General features: G+C 40.5%; 1 protein-coding gene across 3 annotated transcripts in view; it reads left to right on the plus strand.

Annotated features, from left to right (window-relative positions):
• Positions 1-27,789, plus strand: part of vps8 (VPS8 subunit of CORVET complex) — a 537,289-nt gene that overhangs the window by 42,535 nt on the left and 466,965 nt on the right. For 2 of the 3 annotated variants that reach the window (XM_048534818.2, XM_059647115.1), the window contains exons 14-17: positions 1,259-1,429; positions 3,098-3,130; positions 18,990-19,064; positions 22,795-22,830. In XM_048534818.2, coding sequence (XP_048390775.1) covers positions 1,259-1,429; positions 3,098-3,130; positions 18,990-19,064; positions 22,795-22,830 — 315 coding nt within the window. The remainder of the gene's footprint in view (positions 1-1,258; positions 1,430-3,097; positions 3,131-18,989; positions 19,065-22,794; positions 22,831-27,789) is intronic. The other variant, XM_048534821.2, reaches the window with a different exon arrangement.

Consider the following 27,789-nt stretch of genomic DNA (forward strand, 5'->3'; position numbering starts at 1 on the left):
GCCCATCTCTGCATCCTGTCAATGTCCCGCTGCAGCCTACAACAGCCCTCTACACTGTCAACGACACCTCCGACCTTTGTGTCGTCTGCAAACTTGCTGACCCATCCTTCAATCCCCTCGTCCAAGTCATTAATAAAAATTACAAACAGTAGAGGCCCAAGGACAGAGCCCTGTGGAACTCCACTCACCACTGACTTCCAGGCAGAATATTTTCCTTCTACTACCACTCGCTGTCTTCTGTTGGCCAGCCAATTCTGTATCCAAGCAGCTAAGTTCCCCTGTATCCCATTCCTCCTGACCTTCTAAATGAGCCTACCATGGGGAACCTTATCAAATGCCTTACTGAAGTCCATATACACCACATCCACAGCTCGACCCTCATCAACTTTTCTAGTCACATCCTCAAAAAACTCGATAAGGTTTGTAAGGCATGACCTACCCCTCACAAAGCCATGTTGACTGTATTTGATCAAGCCATGCTCTTCCAGATGGTCATAAATCTTATCCCTCAGAATCCTTTCTAACACCTTGCAGACGACAGACGTGAGACTTACCGGTCTATAATTGCCGGGGATTTCCCTATTTCCTTTCTTGAAGAGAGGAATTACATTTGCCTCTCTCCAGTCCTCAGGTACGACTCCAGTGGAGAGCGAGGATGCAAAGATCTTCGCAAGTGGCGAAGCAATTGCATTTCTCGCTTCCCAAAGCAGCCGAGGACAAATCTGATCCGGGCCTGGCGACTTGTCAATCTTAATGTTTGACAAAATTTTCAGCACATCAGCTTCGTCTATCTCTATCCATTCCAGCATGCACACCTGCTCTTCAAAGGTTTCATTCACTACAAAGTTTGTTTCTTTCGTAAAGACAGAAGCAAAAAACTCATTTAGGGCTTCCCCTACCTCCTCAGGCTCCACACACAAGTTCCCTATGCTATCCCTGATCGGCCCTACTCTTTCTTTGACCATTCTCTTATTCCTCACGTAAGTGTAAAGTGTAGCTGTGTCAAAGTATAGAATGGGATAGGAGAAAGATCCAAGGGTAGGCCATCTCTCCCCACCTCAGCGGTAATTAGCACAAAGTACAGCAGACCCTTCAAATGAATAATGTCGGCAATACCTTTGGATAATAAGACAAAATTATTGGATGATCATACAAAATGATGTTTCCTCTCAGTTCCAACATTTGGGTCGAATTCACATTTTGCCTGAATAGTCAGGGGAAAATGTATTTGTTATCTTGTCCCTTTCTCTGCCCACAGTGGATTAATTCTCGAACATTGGCGCTACTGGACAGTGCAGAGAAACTCCATGTGGTGGACCGCCATAGTCAAGAAGAGCTAGAAATTGTGGACCTTGCTGAAGTTCAATTGGTTTACAATAGCAGCCACTTCAAATCCCTAGCCACTGGTGGAAACGTTAGCCAAGCTTTGGTAAGAGTTGCACTTGATTGCAGCTATTTGAATTAATTATTTGCTTTCTGTTGCTACACGGTTTGAGATAAATGTAAGGTGAGATGGATTATAATCTATCGTTTGGGTTTTCTTTCGAGTTTCGCCAGCCCCTTGACAAGATGCTGTTTTCCTTAATCAGTCGGTGCAGAGTTTTGGTTAACAGTATTAGCTCAGTTGGCTGGTTTTTTGATGAGCAAAATGTAATCAATGCACGTTCAATTCCCGTTCTGGCTGAGGTTACCATGAATATCCCTCCTTCTCAAACTCATCCCTTAATAAGATGTGGTGACCGTTAGGTTAAACCACTGCCAGTTTTCTGTCTCTTTGTCTCTCTCACTTGAATGAGAGACCAGTCCAATAGGTAACTTTACTTACTTTTACTTTATTGCATCGGATAATGTGCTGCACTCTGGTGAAGAAAGTTAAGTAAATGTATTTACACACAAGGAATAAGGGATGTTTTCTCAATAGTTTATGCTTCCACTTCCTCACTGGTGTTAGAAAATAGCCTTGTGTTTTGATGTTTGAAGCGTCTGCTGAAACTGTGAAAAATATCTCGCAGCAAATTTGTGCCAATAGTTGAAAGTCACCCCTTGTGTTCATGTTTGGGACTGAATGCATGTAATTGCTTAGACGGTAGACCTTGGCCTGGCAGTAGGGCATAATTTTCCAAAGTGATTAGATTTGGTTTTCCAGTGGTGTTTTCCACGTACAAGGTAATTTCTGGGACTCTCCATGCAAAATAATTTTATTCTGCATTGAAAAGGGGAAATTTACAAAAAAAAATTACACACGAAGGACAGTATGCTTTCGAGATAATATGTTAAAAAGGTAGTTGTCTTATGTTAGTAAATGTCACTGTGCCGTTCAGAACTGAGTTGCCTGCAAGTTACAGCTATGTACTTTGACCTTTGCTTTCACCAGGAATCTGTTTTTGGGGAGAGGTCAGATTAGTTGCCCATTTTGAAAGTATTTTCTTTGTAGATTCTAGCTCACATCCATTAGATGTAGAGACGAGTTTGGAAGCAAGTAGATAGACCATTCAGTGAAGAGGGGACTATTATTCATACCTTTTTAATCAATCATTGGAAATATTTTGATCATGGAATGAGCTGCCTTTGGAAGTGGTGGAGGCTGGTACAATTACATTTAAAAGGCATATGGATGAGTATGTGAATAGGAAGGGTTTAGAGGCATATGGGCCAAATGCTTACAAATGGAACTAGATTAATTGGAGATATCTGGTCGGCATGGACGTGTTGGACTGAAGGGTCTGTTTCTGTGCTGTACAACATTATGATTCAATCTGATCTTGAGTAGAGATGTGTTGATTACTTTATGTTGGTAGCAAAGTGAAAGAAAACACATTGCTGAGGAGTCGCTTTATGATGTCTCCTTCTCTATTCTACACTGCTAGCACCATGGCGAAAACAGGGTGATTTTATACATTATTTTCTTGGCGATATAAAATCTTGGTTCAAAGTCACTGAAAAGATCTGCAAGAAGGCAGTTTCATGTTTTTAGTGTGTAAATCAAGGTATAGTCTTGCTAATTTCTTGCTGTATCTTCATCTGTGTCTGAAATGACCTGACCAATAGTTTTTGAATATAATTAAAGACTTGGTATTGTGGCATTACTGTCTTTCAGGATAAAACGGATGGGCATTTCACACAGTCACTGGTATGTCACATCATAAATAAGAGAAAATTGTTACTGCTGTGATATGATCATCCACCTGTGATTTGGGTAAAAGTTGTAGTTCCAATGAATTCATGGGTCTCTGCTACATTTGGTTATTTGAAGCTTGATGCATTTACATCTGTCAGTGTAATTATCTGTGCAAAATGCACATACCAAAATATTTTGGAACATAGGAGACTTGTCTACTTACAGAATCAGCTTTTCTGCAAAAATAGAAGGATTATGATGGACATAATAGTTTTGGCGGGAATGCGTATTGTTAGTTTAGGATGAAAAGTCCCTTTAAGAACAATGTTTCTCTAGGATCAGATTTGAATGAGCAGTAAGAGAACATGTGACCAAGTTGCCGAGGATATTAGCAATAGAAAACAGGAGTGAAGAAGTTGATTATAGGATGAGTGGATACCTGAGGGTAACTCTCATTGAGCCGGCTGTAGAAGAAAAAAATATTTTTCTCAAACAAAAGTCCAGTCAAAAGTTTATGTCAGCTAAAAGAGGGTAAAACACTTGTTGACTCAAGGAACCCTGATAATGAGTTGAACTTCAATAGTAGCCAAGTTGTGTGAAAAGGAATAAAAGTGTTCGAGATACAAGATCCAGACTTAAAGAATATTAGATCCAAGAAAGTTCTGTTTGGATGTGACCAGCCTTAAGATGTTCGAGGCACCTAAGTTGAATGACAGAGGACAGTTTGGCAGAAATTTGAATGACAGATGTTGCCAGAACTAAGTGGAAGGAATCCCAACTTGTGCTCGAATCTTCGAAGCGTTATTTAGACAAAGGAATGGGTGTTGCAAATTTTGGTTAGTATCTGATTTAACGTTTATGGGCTTGTAAATTCAATGGGTATGGAAGGAAAGTGGAATGAGGAAGGTTGGATTTGAGTATAAGTAACTGTATGTATTCATTATACTTTGACTATCTTGACTTATTCTCATTTATATGCTTTGATGTTTGAGTACTAAAATTCTTTTGTTTAAATTATGAAGCTTGTGACTCCATTCTTTAATAACCTGAGTGTTCAGATGCTTAAAGAGAAAATGTTTGAATGCCTATGGAGATCGGAACAGGACAGTGACCTCAATTGGAGCTGTGTTGTCTAATTGATGCTCCATGTCATACTATTCATGGGAGAGCAACATAAATCTGATACTTCAAGGCCCATTTAGAGACTATGTCAGAGGGATTAGACCTAGTATTTTGTGCGTTGACAGGACCTCCATTTTCTGAACAATCCCCTGATGAATTTTCAAGGAGGACAAAGGAGAACGAAAAGATTATTTAATTGGAACAGCAAACACAATCAAAGGTCTGAGAACTGACACTTATATGGCTTCTGGGCTCATGACATGTTGTGGTTTTATTACAGTTGTATACAGATGATCTAAACCAACCAGGTACATAGGTACATCAAAAAATGGGTTACTGAGACATTGAAAAAGTTACATTTGTCAGTGTTGTTGTGTGTACGATGCACACATCAGGCACCAAAATGATTGGAATATTGGAACGTCTTTATAGAACATAGAACAGGACAGGACAGTACAGGCACTTTGGCCCATGATGTTGTGCTGAACTTTTACCTTAAACCTAAGGTCTATCTAACCTCCTCTGCTACCTTAAACTAGCTAATAGCCACTTAAATACCCCTAATGAGGATGAGTGCACTACCCTCCCCGTTCCATGCCCCATCACTCTCTGAGCAAAGAAACTACCTCTGACGTCTCCCCTACATCTACCTTCGCTCACTTTAAAATTATGTCCCCTCATAATAGCTACCTCCACCCTCGGAAAAAGTCTCTGGCCGTCCACTCTATCTATATCTCTGATCATTTAGTATAACTCTATTAAGTCACTTCTCATCCTTCATTGTTCTAAAGAGAAAAGCCCTAGCTCTCCCAATCTTTCCTTGTAAGACCTTCCCTCCATTCCAGGTAATATTCTGGTAAATCTCCTCAACACCTTTTACAGCGCTTCCACATCATTTCTATAATGAGGTGACCAGAACTGGACACAATACTCCAGATATGGCTGAACCAGGCTTTTGTATATTTTATTCATGGATTCAGTCTGCTTGTGGTAGGAGCAGAGTCTGACTTCTGTCTAACGATGACAAACTGCACCATCCTCTGTTCTGGAGTAATTTATTTGAATGTTTCCTGTTGATTTTGGGATGTTTGTTATCTCTGCAGTTGAAGAATTTACAACATTCTAATCACTTGTAAAGTCAGTACAATAAGTGTGTTGTGGGATATTATTTGAACACAAACTGGACAGTGGTTTGCATCAGTTAATTATCTTGAGCGCAATAAGATTTTAATTCAGTCTTGTATTCTGTGAAGACTGACAATGTCTCAGATCTAACGTGGAAGTGATGGAGCTGTGTTAGGTGAGTTCAATGCAAGCAGACCTCAATAGGAGCAGAATAAGAAGATTAAGATAATTAAATGACAAAAAAGTTTTTAATGTCACTGAAGAAGCAGTATTTTCTAACAGCTGATGGAGATCAGTGTGACTATTCGGTGATCGAATCCCTTCAGTACGGAAGCAGGCCATTTGGCCCATTGAGTCCACACCAACCCTCCAAAGATCATCCCACCCAGACCCACCGTCCTACCCTATCCCTGTAATCCTGCGTTTCCCATGGCTAATTCATCTAACCTACACATCCGTGGACACTATAGGCAATTTAATGTGGCCAACCTGCCTAACCTGCATACCTTTGGACTGTGGGAGGAAAGTGGAGAACCTGGAGGAAACTCACGCAGATAAGGGGATAATGTGCACACCCCAAACAGACAGTTGCCTATGAGTGGAATCAAACCCCTGTCCCCGGTGCTGTGAAGCAGCAGAACTAAACAATGAGCCTCCATGTTGCCCTGATGGTTGGGGAGGGTCCTCAGCTGTAGTTGTAGCATCCTTACCTCTGGACCAGAAGGTCTGGGTTAACATCACATCTGCCAGGAGATGTGTCAGAATGTGCCAAACAGGTTGCTGAATAATAAATTTCATGGATTGATTGTTTTCCACTCAAAGCAAAATTATTGCAAAGTTCGCCATTGTTAACCTTATTTAAAGTCAATTTAGTGCAGTTATGATATTGATTGGTGGAAAATGATTTCATATTTTCACTGAAAAAAAAAACTGCTCAATGTTGATTATAAGTTACCTTCCCTGTAGTCGTAGGTTATAATGGTGGGCTTGTGCATCATGCCTAATTATCTAAGGCACCTACAACAGATAACCTGTTTGGCATGTTGTTATTTGATAAATGGTGCATAACAGCTTCCAATAAATTTAATCAGTGGGTCTCTGTTGTATGGTTGGGTATTCTACTTATGATTAACAATACTTCCTGTGTTCCTTAACTGTATTCCTACTTTGCAACTTTCTCCAAGGCCTGTATGAAATGTTTCATGCTGGGGTTTCTATGTGTCAGCTTGTCGGTACATCCAATTAAACACATCTATAAAGTTTGGAGATGGTAAAGACTGCAGATGATAGAAGCAGCATCAGAGGAGCAGGAAAGCTGACGTTTCGGGTTTAGAGGGTCTAGGTCCAAAAGGTCAGCTTTCCTGCTCCTCTGATGCTGCTTGGCAAGCTGTGTTCATCCAGCTCTGCACCTTGTTATCTCAGGTACTGCTGATGCTGGAGAATCTACCAGCTCTGATACAAATCAAAAGGTTTAGTGAAGCTCTCACAAACATAATTTGAAGAGTAAATATTTCTGTGATAACTCAATGCCATTTTCTTTTGTGGTCTCTGGTGCTCTGATTTATGTTCTTTCTTAGAAGAGGAAGGGGAGTTAAGTTCTGTGCACGGTAATAAGAGCAGATATTGTCACCTAATGACAGTGAATGAAGTGTGTTTAGATAAAGTAGCTAAATGGTGAAGACAATTGACTCCTAAACCATTGTCCAATGCCCAGTGCCACAGTTAACAGCTGTCAACTGTTTCTGGATTTTTTTTTACTGAGTGAATGTATTTAGTTCCAATGATATTCTCATGGGATCACTAGCTTTATAAATAGTCATACTTACAAAAGCAAGGTTATTATCCTCAACCTGTAAGCTGCTGTTTAGGCAGGCAAAATGTTGTGTATAAGGCTGGGCAGAACCTTTAGTAAGGGTGTTGAGGGTTTCAGGTGCAGAGGAAAGTTACACCGGTTATCTCTGGGATGAGGGACTTGTGCCTAGAGGAAAGAGAACTGAGGATTTTTTTTAGGACAGATGGGAATATTACATTCTCAAGGTTTCAATGTGAACAGTCTCCATCGGAAGGTTGAGTCAAGAAACATGGAGTTGGACAAACACAGCAGGTCAGACACTACAAGAGGATCAGGAACGTCAATGTTTTGGGCTGAAATGGTTTGAGCCTGAAGTGTTGACTTTCCTGTTCCTCTGATGTTGTCTAACCTGCTGTCTTTGCCTAGCTCCGTGTTCCTTGACTGTGGCTTCCAGCATCTGTAGTTCTTAGTATCTCAGTCCATTAGAAACTTCTGCCAGACTTCAACCCCACTATATGTAAAACTGCTTAACTACAGCAATTATACACGTAGAAGACATGAAGATAATGCCTGTTGGTGATTTAATGTGTACCAAATGATAAGAGACAGGAAAGAGAAATTAATTTCATTTGCAGGATGATCAATAGGTAGCAGATTTAAGATAATTAGCATGAGAACCAAAAGTGAGCCAGGAGAATTTATTTTTGCATGTTCTGGAATACACTGCCTCAAAGATTTTTCGAAACAGATTTGGTCCAAAAAGAGCTTGAGAAATATGTCTGGAGAGAGAGAAAAAATACAGAGGAAAATATGAGGCAGTGAAGCTAATTGGATAGCTCAACATTTGTGGCCATGACACAATGAATTAATTATCATAGTGAATTCCTGCTAATTGCATCCATTGCCTTCAGGTTCAAGAATACCAATAGGCACATTTAGAAGACTTTTCAAAAAAATACTTTTCCAAGTAACCAATTACTGCCCCCAGATAAACTAATTAAATTGTTCGTCTATGTAGATTAAAGCTATTTTAATATTGAGTTACTCAGTGGAATGGACACTGGTTTCAAATTTAGTTTTACCAACTTATTTTGTTGTAATAAATCCATTTTTGGGTTTATTAATAAAACTGCTATCATTTATTGCTATTAAGTAAATAAAATAATATGTTTTAGTGCAAAATAGTAACAGGCATTGTGAAACATTGATCATTTGTTTTGGCTCAAGGTGAGTTTTGTGCTCAGTGGTATGAAAAGAGTTTGTGTGGAAATCTAAGCTAAACAGACAATAGGGTGCTATTTTAAGTAGTGCACACACCCAGATCTCCAAGTGGTCTAAATAAAACTCATAACCTATCCTGATCTAGATTTTCTTTCTAACCAGCTGGCTCAGAGCAGTTATAACATACCTCTGGAGCAGGTGGGACTTGAACCTGGGCTTCCTGGACCAGTGACAAGAGCACCCGCACGGCATCATAACTCCTACCTTTCCAAATCCATAATACCAGGACTTCACTTGCAAAATAGTTGCCTGTGAAAACAAGCACAGGGATCTTGAAATGACATTGTTATGCTTCAATTTTCCATACCCAGTGGGGAAGTGAACCAAAAACTAAAATTCATGGAGTCGTCACAAATATAAAAATCTGATAGTCACTTTATTTCTCAATTTTTACCTAAAAGATCAAATTAAAAAGAATGCACACAAGACTGTTTCCATTAATAGAAAATAGCCATTTATAATAATCAAGCTTTTTAAACCAATGGTAATAAGCAGAGAAGTTGAATTGTTTATAACTTTATCCCAACCCTTTTCCTATACATGAGATCCAAGACAAAACATAAGAATTATGGACGGAGAAAGAAAACTAAAATATTGGAAGCCAGTATACTGGCACCGGTATCTGTTGTTTTCTTTTGAGTATTTTTTCCCACCTGACTCATAGCTGATGATAGGAGGTTGTGAATACAACTAGGTGCTATTGGGTTTAAACAAAAAATCTCCAAAGCAGATTGTTAAGGGTTAATTGGTCATGACAGTGAGCAATTGAAGAAAGTGGAAATTTACTTGGAAAATGGGTCTCGTGCAGAAACAGAGATAGTAGGAACTGCCAATGCTAAAGAATCTGAGATAACAAGTTGATGAGCTGGATGAACACAGCAGGCCAAGCAGCATCAGAGAATCTGGAAAGTTGATGTTTCGGTTCTGGACCCCATTTCTGAAGAAGGGTCCAGACCTGAAACATCAGCTTTGCTGCTCGGCCTGCAGTGTTCATCCAGCTCTACACCTTGCTATCTAGTGTAGAAACAACTTGTTTTGGGTAGAAGGTAACAGCTGTGACCTTGGCAGGGGCCTGGGAGGCAGACTATTGTGCAGCTAGCTCACAGTCACCTGGAATTCTTTTTTAACAACAGAATGTCTGCAAAAGTACTAGAAGTGCTAGCAAATCATGAAAGAGCCTGTAACATTAGATTCGGAAGAGTATTAATACTGAGGATTTTACCCCACTTGTTGGACATGGTTGTCAGATGGGTTTGTGAGACTAGGGCAATGGAATCTGAGAGAAACCTCCCAAGTGCCACTATCTCTAGACCTTGATTAGCTGAAAAGCAGTGAGACTCATTAGCCTGCATATGTATTATGTTATTAAGACGATAGATTTGCTCATTAGTTTGTATGTATTAAGTATTTGAACCCAGTAAATGTGCTATAAAGTGCATGTATCTTGTATTAATTTTGATACCTTAAAGAACGCATTGGGTTCTTTCAGCTTAACAATACAGCCAGATCTCCGTCTTTCATTTAACGGCAGAGAATTTTCTCTTCCATGTCTCTGAAGTTGGTTTTCCCCTTTTATTTTCCTTTCAAAAGAAAATTTGCCGAGGCAGCATCTTACAGCGAAATGTGGAGGAAAGTAGCCTGCTACTGGCAATCTTCCTTTACTTCTCCATGCAGAATAGAAAGAGAGAGAGAGCTGAGTCTGGTTCTGATTTCTGAGAAAAAAAGTCAAAAGACTACCTCTGGACAAAGTTGTCCTGTACACCCAGGTGGTGCAATTCTGTCTGGACTGCTCCCTCACTACATGAAAAAGGCAGTATTGTAAATACAGCTCACGTTTTCCAGCAGCTTGTTTCTGTTTTTAGAACGACAAACATCGTGTACAGTTTCCTCTGTTTAAAGCATTATTGTTTCAAATTTTTAAACCAGTCTAAAAGGACAAAAATGGTCTTTGCACAATGCAGGCAACAAACAAGTTTATTACTAGGTCATTTGAATTACTGAGCATCCAGTGCTAATTGCTGTGTTCATTGGTTCAAGCTTCAGGAGGAGGCCCATAATTGTGATTTACCCACATCAGTTCAAGTTAGCCTTTGACTCCCGAAAGGAGAGTTGGATTTTGGTTGGAGCAAATGTTGACACTCATGCAGAAATTCTCTAATTTTGAAAAGACAGAAGGATGACATAACATGAGAGAGCAAGCCCCAAGGATTTTGGATGTTGCACTGGAAGCCTTGGTGTCGAAGGTGCAATGAAGCAGAGTCCTTTCTTTTAGGAAAGACTGGAGACCATCCAGACAAATGCTCAAAACTGCAGTGCAAGTAAACAGTGCGTTGAGTCTGTCTCGGAGGAACCGGATGCTGTGCTATAAAATGTTCTTTAAATTCATGAGTGGCCAAGGTTTTTCAATGGATCTTTGGTTGGATATATCCTTTAATATTACCGCTGGTCTCAGGCATTACTCGATTCACTATATACTTGCATGTAAACAATTTCTACCAATTAAGATTCAGTACTGATATTCGTATGTTACACTGAGCCCACACACACTTACTACATCTACAAGCATCACACCTCTCAATTTGGACACTTGCAGTTGCAGTCAGATCACCCAATCAGCCTGAATGACAGCACTGACACACTTGACTCTCTCAGAATTGACAAGGGGCAGCAGGAGTTAATTGAAGGGGGAAAGACATGCTTGTGTATCTGGTGCACGTAGAGAAGATTGCATTGGTTATTAAACCAAGGTCGTAGCTGGTAAGGCACTGAAACATTCGAAGATGACTGTGTCATCATTTCAGATTCCCTTCCTCTTACCAATGTGTTCCCCCACCCCCAACACCATCCCACATTCTGTTTGTACTTACCAGCTTCAGAAGTGTAACCATGCATCTCTTATTCGCCTCACTCTTGCTTCCCACACCAAAACTTGTCTCTTTCTTCTTTCTCGTAGCTAAGAGTTGCAACCTTGTGATTTTGCAATCTCAGTCACAAGCTCAGATACTGATGCTATGTATTCAATAGAAGATGAGTTAAAAGTGAGATCTGCATAGGCTGCACAGATTGGAAGGTGAAATCAGTATAGCACACATGTCAGCACATCTTCTCAGATCACCTGTGAGTCACACTTTAATTTAACATGGTAGCTAAATTGCAGATGGCACAGGGGAATACCTGAGTATGAAGGCGTGACGGTATTTATCTGGATTCTTGACATTGACTTTCATCGTGCTCTGGTCACAAACCAGCTGGACATTAAGATTGGGTCTGGCAAAGAATTGAACTGGCATAGGTGATTTCAATGCCATGGACTGCCACTGATAAAACATCATGGAATGAGGGCTGCCACCAATTTACCCAGTCGTACCCAAAGCGTATCACAAGAGCAGTTGATTAAAACCTCTGGAGGGGAGAGATTGGAGTCTGGAAGCAGAAGCACCATGGTCCGTACCTTCCCTCCCTGCTCCTGCTCTAAGGCCATTCATAGTCTCCAAGAAATGGACACTGAAACATACTAATTTCAGTACCAATTATACTTGTAAAAATCTGCCTTTCACTTCTCTTTGTTGAATGTTAGCTTCTCTTTTATCACATGTTTGCTCTAATATTGCTTTTTGTGAATCTAGTAATTGAACTTAAATTAATATTATGCATACTTTGATTCTGCTTTTATTACTTTGGAAATGGAAGCAGCTATTTTGAGAAAAAGTAGACTTCTGGTGAAATCATTGGAGTATTAAGTTATATTTTTTGATCTTCGGATCAAGGTTAATGCAATGTACTATTGAATAAAAATAAATAGGCTTACTGCATATGAATTAATTACACATCACTTAATATCATAACATCTACTGTCTTTATTAAACCCAATCTTCCAAGCATATTTTAAAAATGTGTTGAAAACATGAGAAATTCTTGTATGTGGGAGGTATTGTTCTGAGTAGCAAGGTTTCTGGTATGTGTGTATAACCAGCCTACCATCTCTGTCGTGAAATAAAAATACACGTGCCTATTCATCTAGCTTTATGGAAGGTACAGTCAGAATCAGCTTTATTCTGTTGCTAGTTCTCTTGCTTTTTGTTGCAGTATTTATGCATAGTCTCGGAGTCTCAAGGTACAGGCCAATAATTATTTATTGAGACAACATGGGGAGAGTTTATCTCGGAAAAGGTTCTGAGGTAATGCTAACTCAATGATGATTCGTCTGATGTTTTAAGTCTGTAGATGATGTATTACTCAAATTTCAAAGTGGTCTGTTTTATACAAATGCCTTGTTTTCTCATACATTCCAAAAGAGGCCTGCTATGCCTGGCCTCGCCAATCCTATTTTCCCAGGTGCCATCCTCTCTTCTCTCCAGAGCCTGTGCTTTGTTCCCATTCTTGATTAAACTCATTGCTTTGTATTTCTTGCTGTAGAATGGGGTCATCCTTATGCTGCATTTCCAAATAAGACCTTATGGTTAATACTGGTTCTGCCAGCGAGTTCATTTTCACAGAAATTGTCTGTCTGCCTCATTAGCATCTGAGTGTGTTCGTGCAGTTTAAATTATTTTTGGTTTTAACTTGACTACTTTCTTGAATAACAATAAATGAAAGTAAATCTTAAATGATTTATGACCGTATTGCTTATGAAGTTAACTAAAACTCCCCACCTCATTCTAATCCCTGTTGGAAATGCATGTGGATTTATTGGTTAACTCAACAAATTTCCCCTACTATGCTCAAAGATTTGGAGCCTAGTCTGGAGATGTGAGCAAATAAATAAGATCAATATTTAAATGAACAACTGCTACATTGTTACCTTTTGGATTTGACTATAATTTGTATAGCATGACAGAGCGTTGTTCTGTACCAGCAGTTCTTGAAAAAATTATGAAAAGCTGTTCCAGAGATAGTAGGAACTGCAGATGCTGGAGAATCTGAGAATACAAGGTGGTAGAGCTGGATGAACACAGCAGGCCAAGCAACATCAGAGGAGCAGGAAAACTGACGTTTCGGGCCTTCTTCAGAAGGGCCAAGGCCTGAAACGTCAGCTTTCCTGCTCCTCTGATGCGGCTTGGTCAGCTGTATTTGTCTAGCTCTACACCTTGTTATCTCTTATGAAAAGGTGTGATGCTTTCTGATGTCTCAGTATTCCTCCTTAAGTTGTTTTGGCAGGGTTAATGTTTAACTGCTCATTTATCTGAAATGTTATTTGTGGGTCCTCATTGTATATAGGCTAGCTGTTAGGATGACCTACGAAATAATAGTCACTGTACTTCAAAACGAATGTCAGTTGTAAAATGATGAACATCAAAAAATGAAATTTGCATAATGCTGTTTGGTTTATATATGTAAGCAGTGTTGATGTATATTACATTTGTTGGGATGCTAGATTGTGTTACAGAGCATCATAGTTGTTCCAGCCACTGTTATTGCTAATTTATGAATGATATCCTTTTAGACATATTTTAGGACTTTAAAACTGATTTTTAAGAATCAATTTATCATGCCAGCTTATAAACAACTTATTTTCTGCTTACTTAGAGTTATCCTTTCTAGCTGTTCCAAAAGCTTCTTTTTGTTTCCTGTTTGCCGACTTGTGAAAAATTAGATTTTTTATTTAATGTGTGTCTAATGCTAGGTTACAAAACCCCCAAGGCCTTTCCTCTCATCCTGTTTGTTCAGTTCCATCCATGGCCCACTACCTTGCAAATATTGAGGCTATTAATTATCACCTCTGCCACTTTGTCTGTGATCAACCAATTCCAGACTGACTGTGGATTGTCACTGGTGCATTTTTATTGTGATGGGTTAACATATTTGCTCCTATGCTAGTTTTCTCATGGAATTCCCAGAAGTTGGAAATGAAACCCCGACGTTGCTTGACATATTTTAGCATTCTAGATTTTGGCGAATAGAGGACAATTTCAAAGTTTTAATAAACACCAAGGCATTCATGGTGATTAATATGCACAATAAAAGCTCCTGGTATAAGAATAACATATTGTGGAATCACATGATTGTTGCAGTTCCAGAAGAGATCATTATGTCTGTTGTGTCTGTGCTGGTTCTATGAATGAGCATCATTACTTAGTGGCATCCTCCTGCCTTGCCCCCTTGCCTACTCATTCATTACACTTGCTTCTTTTGCAAATTATTTTCCTCATGCTGTGTTATTTCTTGATCATTTTATGCTTGAATATAGTTTCTCCCTGTCTATTCTGTTCAGACCCTTCATGAGCTTCAGGTCGCCTCTTAATCTCTGCTCTCCAGAGAAACAGTACCAACCTCTTCTCTCTGACGTCATAACTGAAGCATCTCATCTTTGGAATCATTACTGCAAATATCTCATACCACCAGTGAAGCTTTGACATCTTCCGAAAATGTGACACCAGAAATGTGTACAGTTAGCCATCTAAGGTCTAATTTGTGTCTCATACAAGTTCAGCTTAATCTACTTGTTCTTGTACTCTATTTCCCTCTTAAAAGCCAAGGATACCATTTACCTTACTCACGCTTTCTCTACCTGCCCCGCCATTTTATTTTTTTGATTGTGCACATTTTGCACCCAGGTCTGTCTACTCTTGCATACTCTCCAGATGAATGCCTTCTATTTTATACCATATTTCCATGATCTTTTTACCAGACTTTATCATTTTATTCTTGAATTGGAAGTTATTTGTTACCTTCTTTCCCAATCCACCTGTCAGGGAGCTCCATGACCAAATAGTATAGGGCAAATAAAGTTGGAGAAATCAATGTATGGCCCAAAGACTGGTGTGGAGAAAGCAGTTTCTGATTCATAGGGTAGGAGCAAATTACTTCAGATGCTGGAATTTGTACTGAAAACAAAAAGTGTTGGAGATCTCAGCAGGTCAGAGAGCATCCGTGGAGAAACAGCACACTAACTTTTCGAGGTGAGATGACTGTTCATCCGAGCTGACGTGAAGTGTGGAGGGGACAGCATTTGTGCAGTAGTCGGTGCGGGGGTCGGGTGGGGCGTTGTCGGTCAGTGGCGGCATGCTGGGGGAGAAGGGGTGCGCTTAGTGCACATTAAGTGATCGAAATGTGATAACGGCAGAACAATGGTGTGTCTCACTGCTGCCTGGAAAGAACAGAGTCCCCCATTGGAGTGGGAGGAGGGGAGAGAAGACGTGACAGAGAATGTCACAAGTAAAGCTAAAAGAAAGGGAAGGAGTCGGAGTGAGTTCACACTCTGAAGGTGTTGAACTCTATTAAGTCCTGTGTTGCTCCTCCAGTTTGCGCTGTATACTGCTGGAGCATGACTGCATGCCGACGACCAGACAAGTGGGCTTGCGAGCAGGATGCTGTGTGAAAATGACCGTCTGTGGGAGTGTCGGGGTCTTGCTTGCGTGTAGAATGGAGGTGTTCTGCAAAGCGGTCACCCAGTTTGTGTTTGGTTTCTCTGACGATCATTTAATCTGCACTATCAGCACCCTTTTCCCACCAGAACTCCGACCCCTGGTATTGCATAAATGCTGCCCCGTCTAAACTTTGTTAATTCTGATGAAGGGTCATCAAGCTTGAAACATTAGCTTGCTCTCTCTCCATGGATGCTGTGTCACCCGCTGTGAGTTCAGCATTTTTTTGTTTTCAGTCTGATTCATATAGCGTAGGAGTCATTACCGAGAAAAGTAGGATATGTACCATTGGGACAGTGTGCAACTGAATTATGTCAGAGTTGGTAATCTTGTGAACTGAAAAATGAGCAAAGTGCAGATGACTCGAAGTGCTGGGACAAGGGATAAAATCTGGGAAAATGTGGTTGAAAAAATGATAAAAGACAAGGCATGAGAGAAATGCACTATGCAAAATGATAAACAGACCAGGCAGGGAGAGATTGGGGAGTGAATCTGCAGATAAGTCTAGAGGTTGCAAACTAAAGATTCTGTTTCTGAACGTACACAGCATTTAGAAGAAAACAGATGAACTGATAGCTTAGTAAAAATAAATACAACTGAAAACAGTACAGTAACATGGCTGCAGGATTGGTACCTGAATATTGAAGAGAACAAGATATTTGTAATATCTGAATGCGTGGAAAGATCGAGGGGTGGCCCTGGGATGAACTGAGTTCAGGAAACCAGAATGTAGTTTGAATAGAGACAAAAAATTTATAAGGGCTAGAAAGTCACTTGTGGGATTGATAGATAAGCCCCTAACAGTAACCACAGAGTAAGGTAAACCATAAAGAAATACATAATCAGAACTTGTCAGAAAGGTACAGTGATAGTCGTGGGAGTTTTATATATAATCTACATGCAGATTGGAAAGATCAGATGGGCAAAGGTGGCCTAGGTGATGGAATATTTTCAGGATATTTTTTCAGAACAAGCAGTCCTGGAGCCAACCAGAGAGCAGACTACCAGATCTGATATTCGAATCATAGAATCCCTACAATGACGAAACCGGCCCTTTGGCTCAACAAGCCCACACTGACCCTTGGAGCATCCCACCCAGAGCCATCCCCCTGTAACCCACCTGAGCTACGCATCCCTGAACACTATGGGCAATTTAGCACAGCCTATCCACCTAACTTGCACATCTTTGGACTGTGGGAGGAAACTAGAGTACCCAGGAGAAACCCACACAGACATGGGGAGAATGTGCACACTCCACACAGACAGTCACCCGATGGTGGAATTGAACCCATGTACCTGGCACTGTGAGGAAGCAGTGCCAACCACTTGGCCACCATGCAATGAGATCAGGTTAATAAATTATCTCACCGTGAAAGTACCTCAAGGAAGTAGTTACTGTAAGGGGACAGATTTTTACGTTCAGTTTGTGGAATGGAACAGTGGATGTAAGACTAATGTTTTGAAATTAATTAAAGGCAATTATGAGACCTTGCAAGCAGAGGCGAGCTGAAGTGAATTGGCCAATTAAGTCAAAGGATTGAACCATAGTGATGCAGTGGAAATCACTTAAGGTCATACTTTAGAACATACATAATAGATGCCTTCCAATAAGAGAAAAAAAAATCCAGAGGAGGGTGCACCACCTATGGTTAACTAGCCTAACAAGAAGCTCCGAATTGTGTCAGTCTTGAAGAGAAAAGCATATTGTTACGCAACAAACATCCTGCAGACAGTCTGTGGGTCTGGCAGCATCTGTGGAGAGAGAATTAGTTTGTGTTGTGAGGAAGAGAACGTTTTGAAATGATGTAACTTTTCAGACAATTGTGCAAAGATGGGAGGCTGGTCAGAATATTGAACAAGATATAAAACAGCAAATATTGACAAAAATGAGAGAAATATTAGACAATGAAAAAAAAACTAGCTGCAAGCATAAAATCAGGTAGTAAGTTTTTAAAGAAATTCCAAAAGGAATGGAGTTAACAAGGTAGACATTGGTCTAAAGACCATATCTCTTGTATTTTTGATTGTGAAGAGAGATTGGACAGACTGGGGCTGCTTTCCTTCGAGCAGATTGAAAGGGATCATGATTGTGATGTATAAGATTGAGGGGCAGAGATAAGATAGTTAGGAAGGAACCTTTCCCCTTGGAGGCATCAATAACCAGGAGCCATAGATTTAAGCAAAAGGGCAGAAGGTTTAGAGGAGAGTGAGGAAGGTGTGGGAATCTGGAACTCATTGCCTGTAAGCGTGGTGAAAGCAGAAACCTCCATAACATTTAAGTAGTATTTAGATTTACACTTGTGATGCCAAGACACATAAGGCCATGGGCTGAGTGCTCGAAAATAAGATGACAATGGCTAGGTAGTCATCTTTTTACCAACATGAACATGATAGGCTAAAGGGCCTATTTCTATGCTATGGATCTCTGTGATTCCAAAGGTACAGGAATAAGCAGGAAAGCAGATTGAGGCCAAGATTAGATCAACCATAATCTTGCCAGAGAGGGCCTGAGTAGGAGTAAGCGGTCTGGTGGACATGTGTGAGCTAAGTATGAAGTCAGTTGAATAGTTACACTGGTTAGCTTTTGCATCTAATTAGATCAGAGTAACTATTTTACTTAATTTCAATGGAACTGTCTGAATTATCCAATTTACTTGGAGACTTGCAAGCATTCCAGATGTAGAGAGAAAGGGGATTGAGGCCACAATTAGATCAACCATGATCTTGCCAAATAACAGGACAGACTTGAGGCACCAAATAGCCTACTCCTTAACAGACAAGGTGGTCAGTTTGTCTGCTCTGAATGGTCCCTTCTGCCTGGTACTACCTGCTCTGTTCTATCCAAGTTGGCTCAGTGCTTTCACATGTTAAGTCCATTGGAAGGCTGAAATAATTGGTGGTGTCACTTAAATAGTCCGCTTATTTGTTTTAGTTCTCTTGCGGCACTTAGGGTGTCACTGGCCAACCGTCCCTAGCTGCCCTTGGAAAAAATGGTGATCAGCCACTGCCTTGACCTGCTGTAATCCGTGTGCTGTAGATAGACTCTCAATGCCAGTAGGGAGGGAATAATTCTGATTATCATTGCCCAAGCTTTTAATGGTTTCTTAAACACGTTGTAATATTATTTGTTCTGTGCTAAGCTTTTTTGAAAAATGATTTGAATTAAAATATCATTTCTTTCTCAAAGGCCCTGGTTGGAGAAAAGGCATGCTACCAATCAGTCAGCGGCCATGGAGGACAAATAATCTATCTGGGGACCAAGGTAACATATACAGTCTTTGCCACTCTTTGGATTTTATTAAGAAAATACAATTATGGTATAAGGATCAGAACATGCGATAAGCTTCTGAATATTTATGGAAGAGCACGGATGTATGTTATATTCATCAAAGGATGTGTTGGATTTCCTTTGAAAGGATTACACTGTTTGGGACATTTCATTGATCTTTTACAACATGAAAAAGTAGGACCCCCACTGTCAACCCCTGGAAGTTGTGTTGCTCATCTTCATAGATAAGGCTGATAATAGAAAATCTGTCTCAGCACTCTGCTGAAATATACAGTTTGGGCATTGATTGAAACAGGAACTGACTCACACCTTTAAATCACTTGTTCACTAGACTCTGATTGCAAAGGGGAACGTGCCTTATATAATGTTGATAAATTCAAATGCTTTTTAGGCTTCCAGTTCCATTATACTACATGGCCATTGTCTAATCTGATGCATTTCACGTTTGCTCATTTTATTCCCTATGCTTGGTTTATTTTCTCTCTTTATAGACTGCTGTGAGGCAAAATACAATTGCTGTCTGGCTGGATGTTATTTTTTTCCCACTCTTGCATTATATACAGAAATAAATGAATGCAAGGAATAATGAAGATACTTCAGACTCCAGAAGTAATTTTATTATAGAATTGTTAATCTACATAAATGTAGATGCATATGGATCTATACTTTGCTGTTGCTACCCTACACATAATTTTAGTAGCTATTTAGCTCATTAAACTTGTTCAGCTTTATCCTGTCTCCATTTATTTAAAAACTCAAAAATTATTCCTTATCAATACTGCCGTTGTGGATAAAGTGTGGACTCAAGTATTTTCATTAGGGTTTTCCACTGACAGAAATAGATCTTTAAATTCTTGCCGTCAGACAGGTTAACAACCCGGTGTTTGGAGAGTGAGCAGTCTTTGGCTGGCATCATAAGGACGGGACAAGACTCCTGAGAAGTCTCAAACAGATTGCTACTCTGCCCCCTCTTTGCCATGAAAAGAGGGAGCTCTGCACTTCTAGGGGGGAAATTCCACTCTGGGCTCACTCAGAAATGTGCGGTTGTACTTTCATTCTCTGGTAGTGCACAGCTGTTGGGAGAAGACAAATTAGGTGCTCTTTTCACAGCAGTCGCCTGCCGTATTCTGAAATTTAAACATCTAGAGACACATTTTGATAGCTACTGTCAAATGGTAAGTACACAAGTTTAAATTTGATGTTAGGGTACATGGAAGGTAAGCTAGCGGGTAGGGGTGTAAGATAACTGGGGTGGCAGTAGCAGCTGGCTATGGGATAAGATGACAGACTGTAGGATATCAGATGGGCAGCAGGTTGTATGCCAGGTGGGTGGGATGCCAAGGTGCAAGGTGGGAACGGGTCCAGGTAAGTCATGCAGTGTTTCGGGTAATTTGGGGTTAGGTGGAGAGATCTATGTCAAGTGGCAGGGCAGATGGGTCATGTGTGCTGTGGGACAAGGGAGAGTGTGTTGGAGATTGTTGGAAGGGAGGTCAGGTGCTGAGCCTGAGGAGGGGGCATTGTGCCCAGTACAGTGGAGAATTTGGGGGTGGTGTAGTGTCTAGAGGCGTGGAGGAGGGGTTGTGTCCTGAGGTGTAGAGAAATGGGAGGGGATATGTCCCATGGCAAGGAGGAGTGGGCGGGTGCATTGTGTCCCATGACGTGGAGAAGTGGGTAGGGGTATTGTGTCCTGTGGCATGGAGAAGTGGGGTGAGTGTATCCACAGTTGGGAGGGGGTGTCCTGGGGCCTATTGTGCCAGGGTCTGAGTAGGTGTAAGTGGCATGGTCTAGGTGTAGTCAGAAGTGTGTGAGTTAAGTTAAACAGTTACACTGGTTAGCTTATGCATCTAATTAGATCAGAGTAACTATTTTACTTAATTTCAATGGAACCGTCTAAATTGTCCAGTTTCGTTGGAGACTTACAAGCGTTTCTGATGTAGAGGCATTCCCCAACAGAGTTTTAGATTTCCCGGGTCACTGCGCAAATCCAGTTTATGCTGAAATAATGATTGTCAGGCCACTGGAAAATGAGGGCAATCTGAAACTTCCTGGCTGTTACCAGACTGGTGAATGGACTCTCTAGCCTTAAATAACACTGATCTTGCTAACGTTGATCTTGTCTAGTGCATGCCTGGTGCAATGTAACCCATATGCCTCTAAGTCTTTTGATCTGTACATCATTTGCTTACTATGATCTGCCTGCGTTGCTCGCAAACAAAGCTTTCCGCTATATTTTGGTACACATGACAATAAATAAATAATTCAATAAATCATTAGTAGCAGAAATAGGCCATTCAGCCTCTCAAGCCTGCCTCATCTTTCAACAGCCTATTTGTCCCAGATCCCCATTCTTCTTTTATGCAGCTTCTTTTAGCTACTAGCTCCCTGCTACTTCAAAACTTGTCTACCTCCACTTTAAATACTTAGAGTGACCTAGCCCCCACAAAGCCCTGGATAGTGAAATCCATACATCACCACTTTCTGAGAGAAGAAACTCTTTTGCATCTTGGTTTTGAATGAACATCCCCTTACTGTAACAATATCCCTTTAGTTCACTAATGGAAACATCTTCTCAACATTTAAATCAAAAACAGTGTGCTGGAGAAGTACTACAGGTCTGACAACACCTGTGAAGGGAAAAATGCAGTTTCCTGTTCTGCTTCCAGCTCTGATAAAGGATCACTGGACATGAAATATTAATTCTGTTTTCTGTCTAAAGAGGCTACCAGACCTTCTCAGTTTCTCCAGCACTTTGTTCTTGTTGTCGATTTCCACATTGTTTGTGTTTATTTCCAATGTCTACCCTGTCAAGCCCCTTCAGAATATAGTATGTTTCAACAAGATCATCTCTTATTCTTTAAAAATCTAATGAATCAAGGCCTAATCTGTTTCATTTTTTTTGATAAATCACCCCCTTCATTGCAGAAATCACCTGTGTGAATTTCTTTAAGACTGTGACAAATGCCAGTATTTCGTTCCTTAAAAAAGGGGGACCAAAGCAGTCCACCCCACGTCCATCCTGTACAATTGTTACAAGACTTCCATGTCATCAAACTCAAGAAACTGCAATTTTCTGTATGAGGTTTGTTCAGCTTCTTTTCTCTACTGGATCCTTCCTAATCCAGTTCCTGGTGTATTTCCGTGCCTGCTTAGAGACAGAGTAGGGGAGGAAACCCTTGGGGAAGTCTAACTTGTTGGGAATTTTTAACTCTTGGGAAATGTTTTAAATAATTTTCTATGTCTTCTGGAAGTGATAAAAACATTGAACAAGTTTGAACCTGGCTTCTGTTGTGCCCTTATTTTCTGCTTGAAGCTGAAGTACTGTCCTGCATACTGTCCACCACGACTAGCTTGGGGTCTCTCCACTTGCACAGCTAGGAAATTTGCCTCTCCCTTTCACACTCTCACCTGCTCTTTTGGAAGAGGAACGAAGGGAAGTGATTCCAATTACCAGACTTCTCCTCCAGTTTTGACTTTTGGCAGAGCTTAGGTTGTACAATCCAGACGTCTCCATCTTTTAATGCTGACACACCCTTTGGCTACTGCTCCCACTGTTGCTACAATTCAGAACCCCAGAAGACGTAACCTTTTGATTCTGTTGTTCAGATGCAATATTTGGAAATTGTGCCTCTGTTTCTTGAATTCAATGGAAACTTTCCCTGTAACATAACAAATATATTAACTTTCTTTGTTCCTTCTCTTACAGTCAGTGCATGTGATTACCCTGAGGACTTGGCGGGAGGTAAGCAAGTTATGATTGTTTGGTGATATTTTGTGTAGGAGGCATCTAGCCTGCTCTTGTGGAGTTTTTTCCATTAAAACTTAACATTCAGCTTGTCTTGACACATTCAAACAGCTTCTGTTGTTAATTTACTAGTATACTAAAATCTCTCTTATCCTGGTCTGTTTATGTCTTGACTTATACCATTTCCATCTGAATTGGCATTCAGGTAGAAGCATGATGGACTAATTCTTATCCTGATCACTCATTTAAACAGAAACTCCTGTCAGCATGCAGTGTGCAGATTAGTCTTCATCTGCTAAATTCTATTTAGACATATTAGGCTTCGTTTAACTCTTTGCTGTTAAAAGGAACTTTAAAAAAAACTGGATCAGAATAGACCTTTTAACCTATCATGCCAGTTTACTCCATATTACAGTTCACTTTGCATGGATCACATGCAAACCTTGTAATGGTCATGAGGAGAGAGAAGGTTGTGGTGTAGTAGTAATGTATTACCAATGTATTATTGTCCAAAGATCCAGACTAATGTTCTCCGGTGACAGGTTTGAATCCCAGCATGGCAGAAGGTGAAGCTTGAATTCTATTAGTAAGTGATCGTGAAACCATTTTCAATGCGTTACCAGTACCCTTCACAGAAGGAAAATCTGCGTTTTTCACCTGGTCTGGCCTTGCATCGTCTTTAAAATAGCTTAGCACGCCACTCAGTTGTGTCTAATCACAGAATGTCTGACAAAGGAATGAAAATAGACAGGCCATCCAGTGTCGACAAGCCACCAGAAATGACAATGGTCATCACTCATGTTGATCCTCTAAAGTCCTCCTTGTATGTGGTATCTTGTGCCAAAATTGGGAAAGTTGTACTATAGACTACTTGAGCAACAAGTTGAATAGTCATTCCCATTAAATCATACAATGTGTCAGACACCATTATCATTCCTCTGTATAACCTGTCTCACCAATAGAGGTGACCCAGCAGAGGTGGCAGCACAATGATATGCAGTCAGGAGGGAGTTGACATTGACTTTAAGTCCCAGGAGGTCTCATGGCAGCAGGTCCACAATGGGACAGCAGGGGGAGCTAGAGCGCAAAATGTACTTTAGACGGGGGACTTCGGTGACTCAGTAGCACCACTACTGACCAACTTGGCTGAGTACTAAAGGGCATAAAAATGGATTGTAAAACTTTCCATGAATGTAAGAAGAGAAAAATATTAGTAAAGACAAACATAGATCCTTTGTGTTTAGAATCCAGAGAAATTATATTTGGGAACAAATGGTGCAAGAATTGAACAGATATTTAGGTTCTGTCTCGTCAAAGGAGGTCACAGATAATCTCCCAAAAATGTCGGTGAGAGGGTGCAATTGAAGGAAATCAGTATTAAAAAGAAAGTGGTCTGAAGGAAATGACAAGGTTTAACGGCTGCTAAATCACCAGGGTCTGATAATCTACATCCCAGGGTAATCCTGAAAATGTTGGATACACTAGTAGCCATCTTCTGAAATTTGATAGGCTGTGGAACAATTCCTAAATAGTGGAGGTTAGCAAAGTGTAACTGCACTGCTTAAAAAGGGAGGGACAGAAAAAAAAGCACAGAACAACAGACCGTTCGCCTAACACCAGTAGTGGGGAAAATGTTAAGAGTTCATGATATTCGTGATAACAGAAAATCCGGAAAGCATCAACGGGACTGGCAAAGCCAGCATGGGTTTAGGGAAGGCAAATCATGTTTGATCATTTTACTGGCATTATTTGAGAATTCAACTGAATGAATAGATAAGGGAGAACCAGGCATATTGGTATAGTTGGATTTTCAGAAGGCTTGGAGAAAGTCCTTCATTAAGAGGCTATGGGCAATGTTAAAGTACTGGAATAGTGGGTAATGTATTGGCATAGATAGAGAACAGGCTGGCAGACAGGAAAAAGAGTGGGAATAAATAGGTCTTTTTTTGAATGGCAGGCAGTGACTAGTGGGGTACCACCAGAATTAGTGCTTGGATCCCGCCTATTCTGATATATATATTATTAATAAAATGACCTGGAATACGGAAACAAAGACAATATTTCCAAGTTTTCTGATGACACAAAACTAGGGAGGATTGAAAATTGTAAGGATGATGCCAAGAGGTGATTCAGACAAGTTGAATGGGCAAATGTATGGTGATGCAGAACAACATGGCTAAATGTGAAGTTATACACATCAGTATGAAAAACAGAAAGGAAGAGTAAGATGTAAATTATAATATTTTGGGAAATGTAGATGCACAAAGACAGCTGGTTTTCCTTGCTCACCAGTCAATGAAAATAAATTGCAGCAAGTAATTAGGAAGACAGATGGTGTATTGGCTTTAATTGTAGGAGGATTGAGTTCAAAAGTAGGGATGCCTTAATGTAGTTGTACAGAGCCCTAGTGAGACCACACCTTGTGTATTGTGTGTAAATTTGGTTTTCCCACTTATGAAAGAATATACTTGCCATAGAGGGAGTGCAGCACAAGTTCACTAGGCTGATACTAGGGATGGTAGGACTGTTCTTTGGAGAGAGATTAGTTTGTCTAGGCCTGTATTCACTAGAGCTTCGAAGGACGAGAAGGGATTTGATGATTGAATTGTGCAAACTTTTAACAGTGTTCCTTTAGACTAGATGCAGGAAGGATTTTTACCTTGGCTGTAGATGTGTAGAGCCAGGGCACAGTCTCTGGACGTGTGGTGGGCCATTTAAGACTGAGATGACTAACCATTTCTTCCGCAGACCAGAAGATCTATAGTAAAATTGGGCCATTCTACTTATTGAGTCTGCTTCAGCATTCAATCATGGCTGATGTGTTTCTCAACCCCACTCTCTTGCCTTCTCCCCAAAACCCTTGATCCCCTTACTAATCAAGAAGATTTATATCTCTGTCTTAAATGGACTCAATGACTTGGCCTCCACAGCCTGCTGTGACAACGAGTTCTACAGATTAACCACTTACTGCTAAAAGGAATTCTATCTCATCTCAGTTCTAAAGGGCTCTTCTCTCTGAGGCTGTGTTCTTTGGTCCTAGTCTCTCCTACTAGGGGAGACACCTTGCTCACATCCACTCTACCCAGGCCTCCAACCATGCGGCAGAGTTGTTAAGCTGTCTTTTGTCACTTTTCCCTTTTTCAGATGAATGTTTAAATGTCTGTAATAGTGCCTCTGCTATCTCATTTATAACTTTGAAAATGTTCACCTAGAAAGCAGGAGTTTGCTTCTATACATTTCATTCATGTTTCAAGAATCTCTCCCTTGTAATTGAATGTCTTCATGTCTATTTTGGTCATGTATAATGTCGTTCCTGCCTTGTTAGTCCATGGCAAATAATGAGGCAAAGTAAGTAATATTTCTTCTATTTCACTGTTGTTACTAGAGAGTTATCACCTGTGCCTATTCTGTTGCATGTATGTGAAATATACTACATTGAAATAACATTTGATCTAATTTTGTAGCTCATCGCTGTTTTCCTACCTTTTTGGGTTTCTTTCCTATCCTTTTCATACATTGTAATCTTCTCCTTTGTTGTCTGTGCACACCTTGTCATTGAGTTATGGTTGTACTGTTTTATCCCCTAATTTATTCATAAAATATCATTGTTAACTAGTTTGTCCTCAATCACCATTTTTAATACCTCGCTCAGTTTTTTTTCCTGCTGCCCCCCACCCCCGCAGTTAAACTCTTCTTTACTCATCCCATCGGCATTTTCTGGTTTTACATGTTACTTTGGTCTTTTGTCTTTCTCAGTCACAGTGTTCAATCTTATTTTGCTGTGATTGCTATTCCCTAGTTATCCCCTTTGTTCACATCTCTGATTTATTCCATTTCCTTTTCATTTAGATTAAATTAGATTGGATTCGATTCGATTCCCTACAGTGTGGAAACAGGCCCTTCGGCTCAACAAGTCCACACCGCCCCTTGGAGTATCCCACCCAGACCCATCCCCCTATAACGCACATACCCCTTAGCACTACCAGCAATTTAACATGGCCAATCCATCTAGCCTGCACATCTTTGGACTGTGGGTGGAAACCGGAGCACCCGGAGAAAACCCACGCAGACACGGGGAGAATGTGCAAACTCCGCACAGACAGTTACCTGAGGCTGGAATCGAACCCGGGTCCCTGTGCTGTGAGGCTGCAGTGCCAACCACTGAGCCACCATGCTGCCCATGGATTAAATGCTGAATGCTCCCTAGTTGGCCTAAGTATATACTGACTAAGAAAGGTATAAAGTACATGCATACATAAATGCATATAAATATGCCATTCCCTTTTCTCCTTTCTTCACCTCCTGCCAGGTTATTTAGGATAACTGAAAGAGACATGATGTTTCTGATCTATTTATTTCTCCACTTCTCCTTGACTGTAGGGCAGTGTGCAGATTGTGCCTATTAGTGTAACTCATCCCATCTCAGCCTCTACTTACCCCTGATCTCTGAATTCATAGTTTGTCGAAGGTGATGTATCCAAGTTGCTGGTGTAACAGTCCAGGCTATTATGTAGGGATAGTAAGAACTGTCGATGCTAGAGTCTGAGATAACAATGGGTGCAGCTGGATGAACGCAGCAGGCCAGGCAGCATTGGAGGAGCAGGAAAGCTGACGTTTCGGGTCTGCACCCTTCTTTAGAAATCTGAAACGTCAGCTTTCCTGCTCCTCTGATGCTGCCTGGCCTGCTGTGTTCATTCAGGTCCATGCCAGGCGATTATGGAATTGTGTCTGTTATAGCTATACCAACTGGAGCCAATTCTAATCATTCTATCGGTTTGTTTTTCAAAAACAACAAATTGATACTATTTGTTCTGTTGCTTCTAGCACTCAATGCTTTTAATTTGCTGCTGAAAAACAATGTGTTATTTTTGTTGGAAGCAATACAAAAGGTATTGATTTATACTTTAGTAGCATATTACTGAAGTGCTCTTTGACATTGCCTTTCTCATCTTGAGT

Source organism: Stegostoma tigrinum, chromosome 7, assembly GCF_030684315.1.
Source record: "Stegostoma tigrinum isolate sSteTig4 chromosome 7, sSteTig4.hap1, whole genome shotgun sequence".
Taxonomy (NCBI): Eukaryota; Metazoa; Chordata; class Chondrichthyes; order Orectolobiformes; family Stegostomatidae; genus Stegostoma; species Stegostoma tigrinum.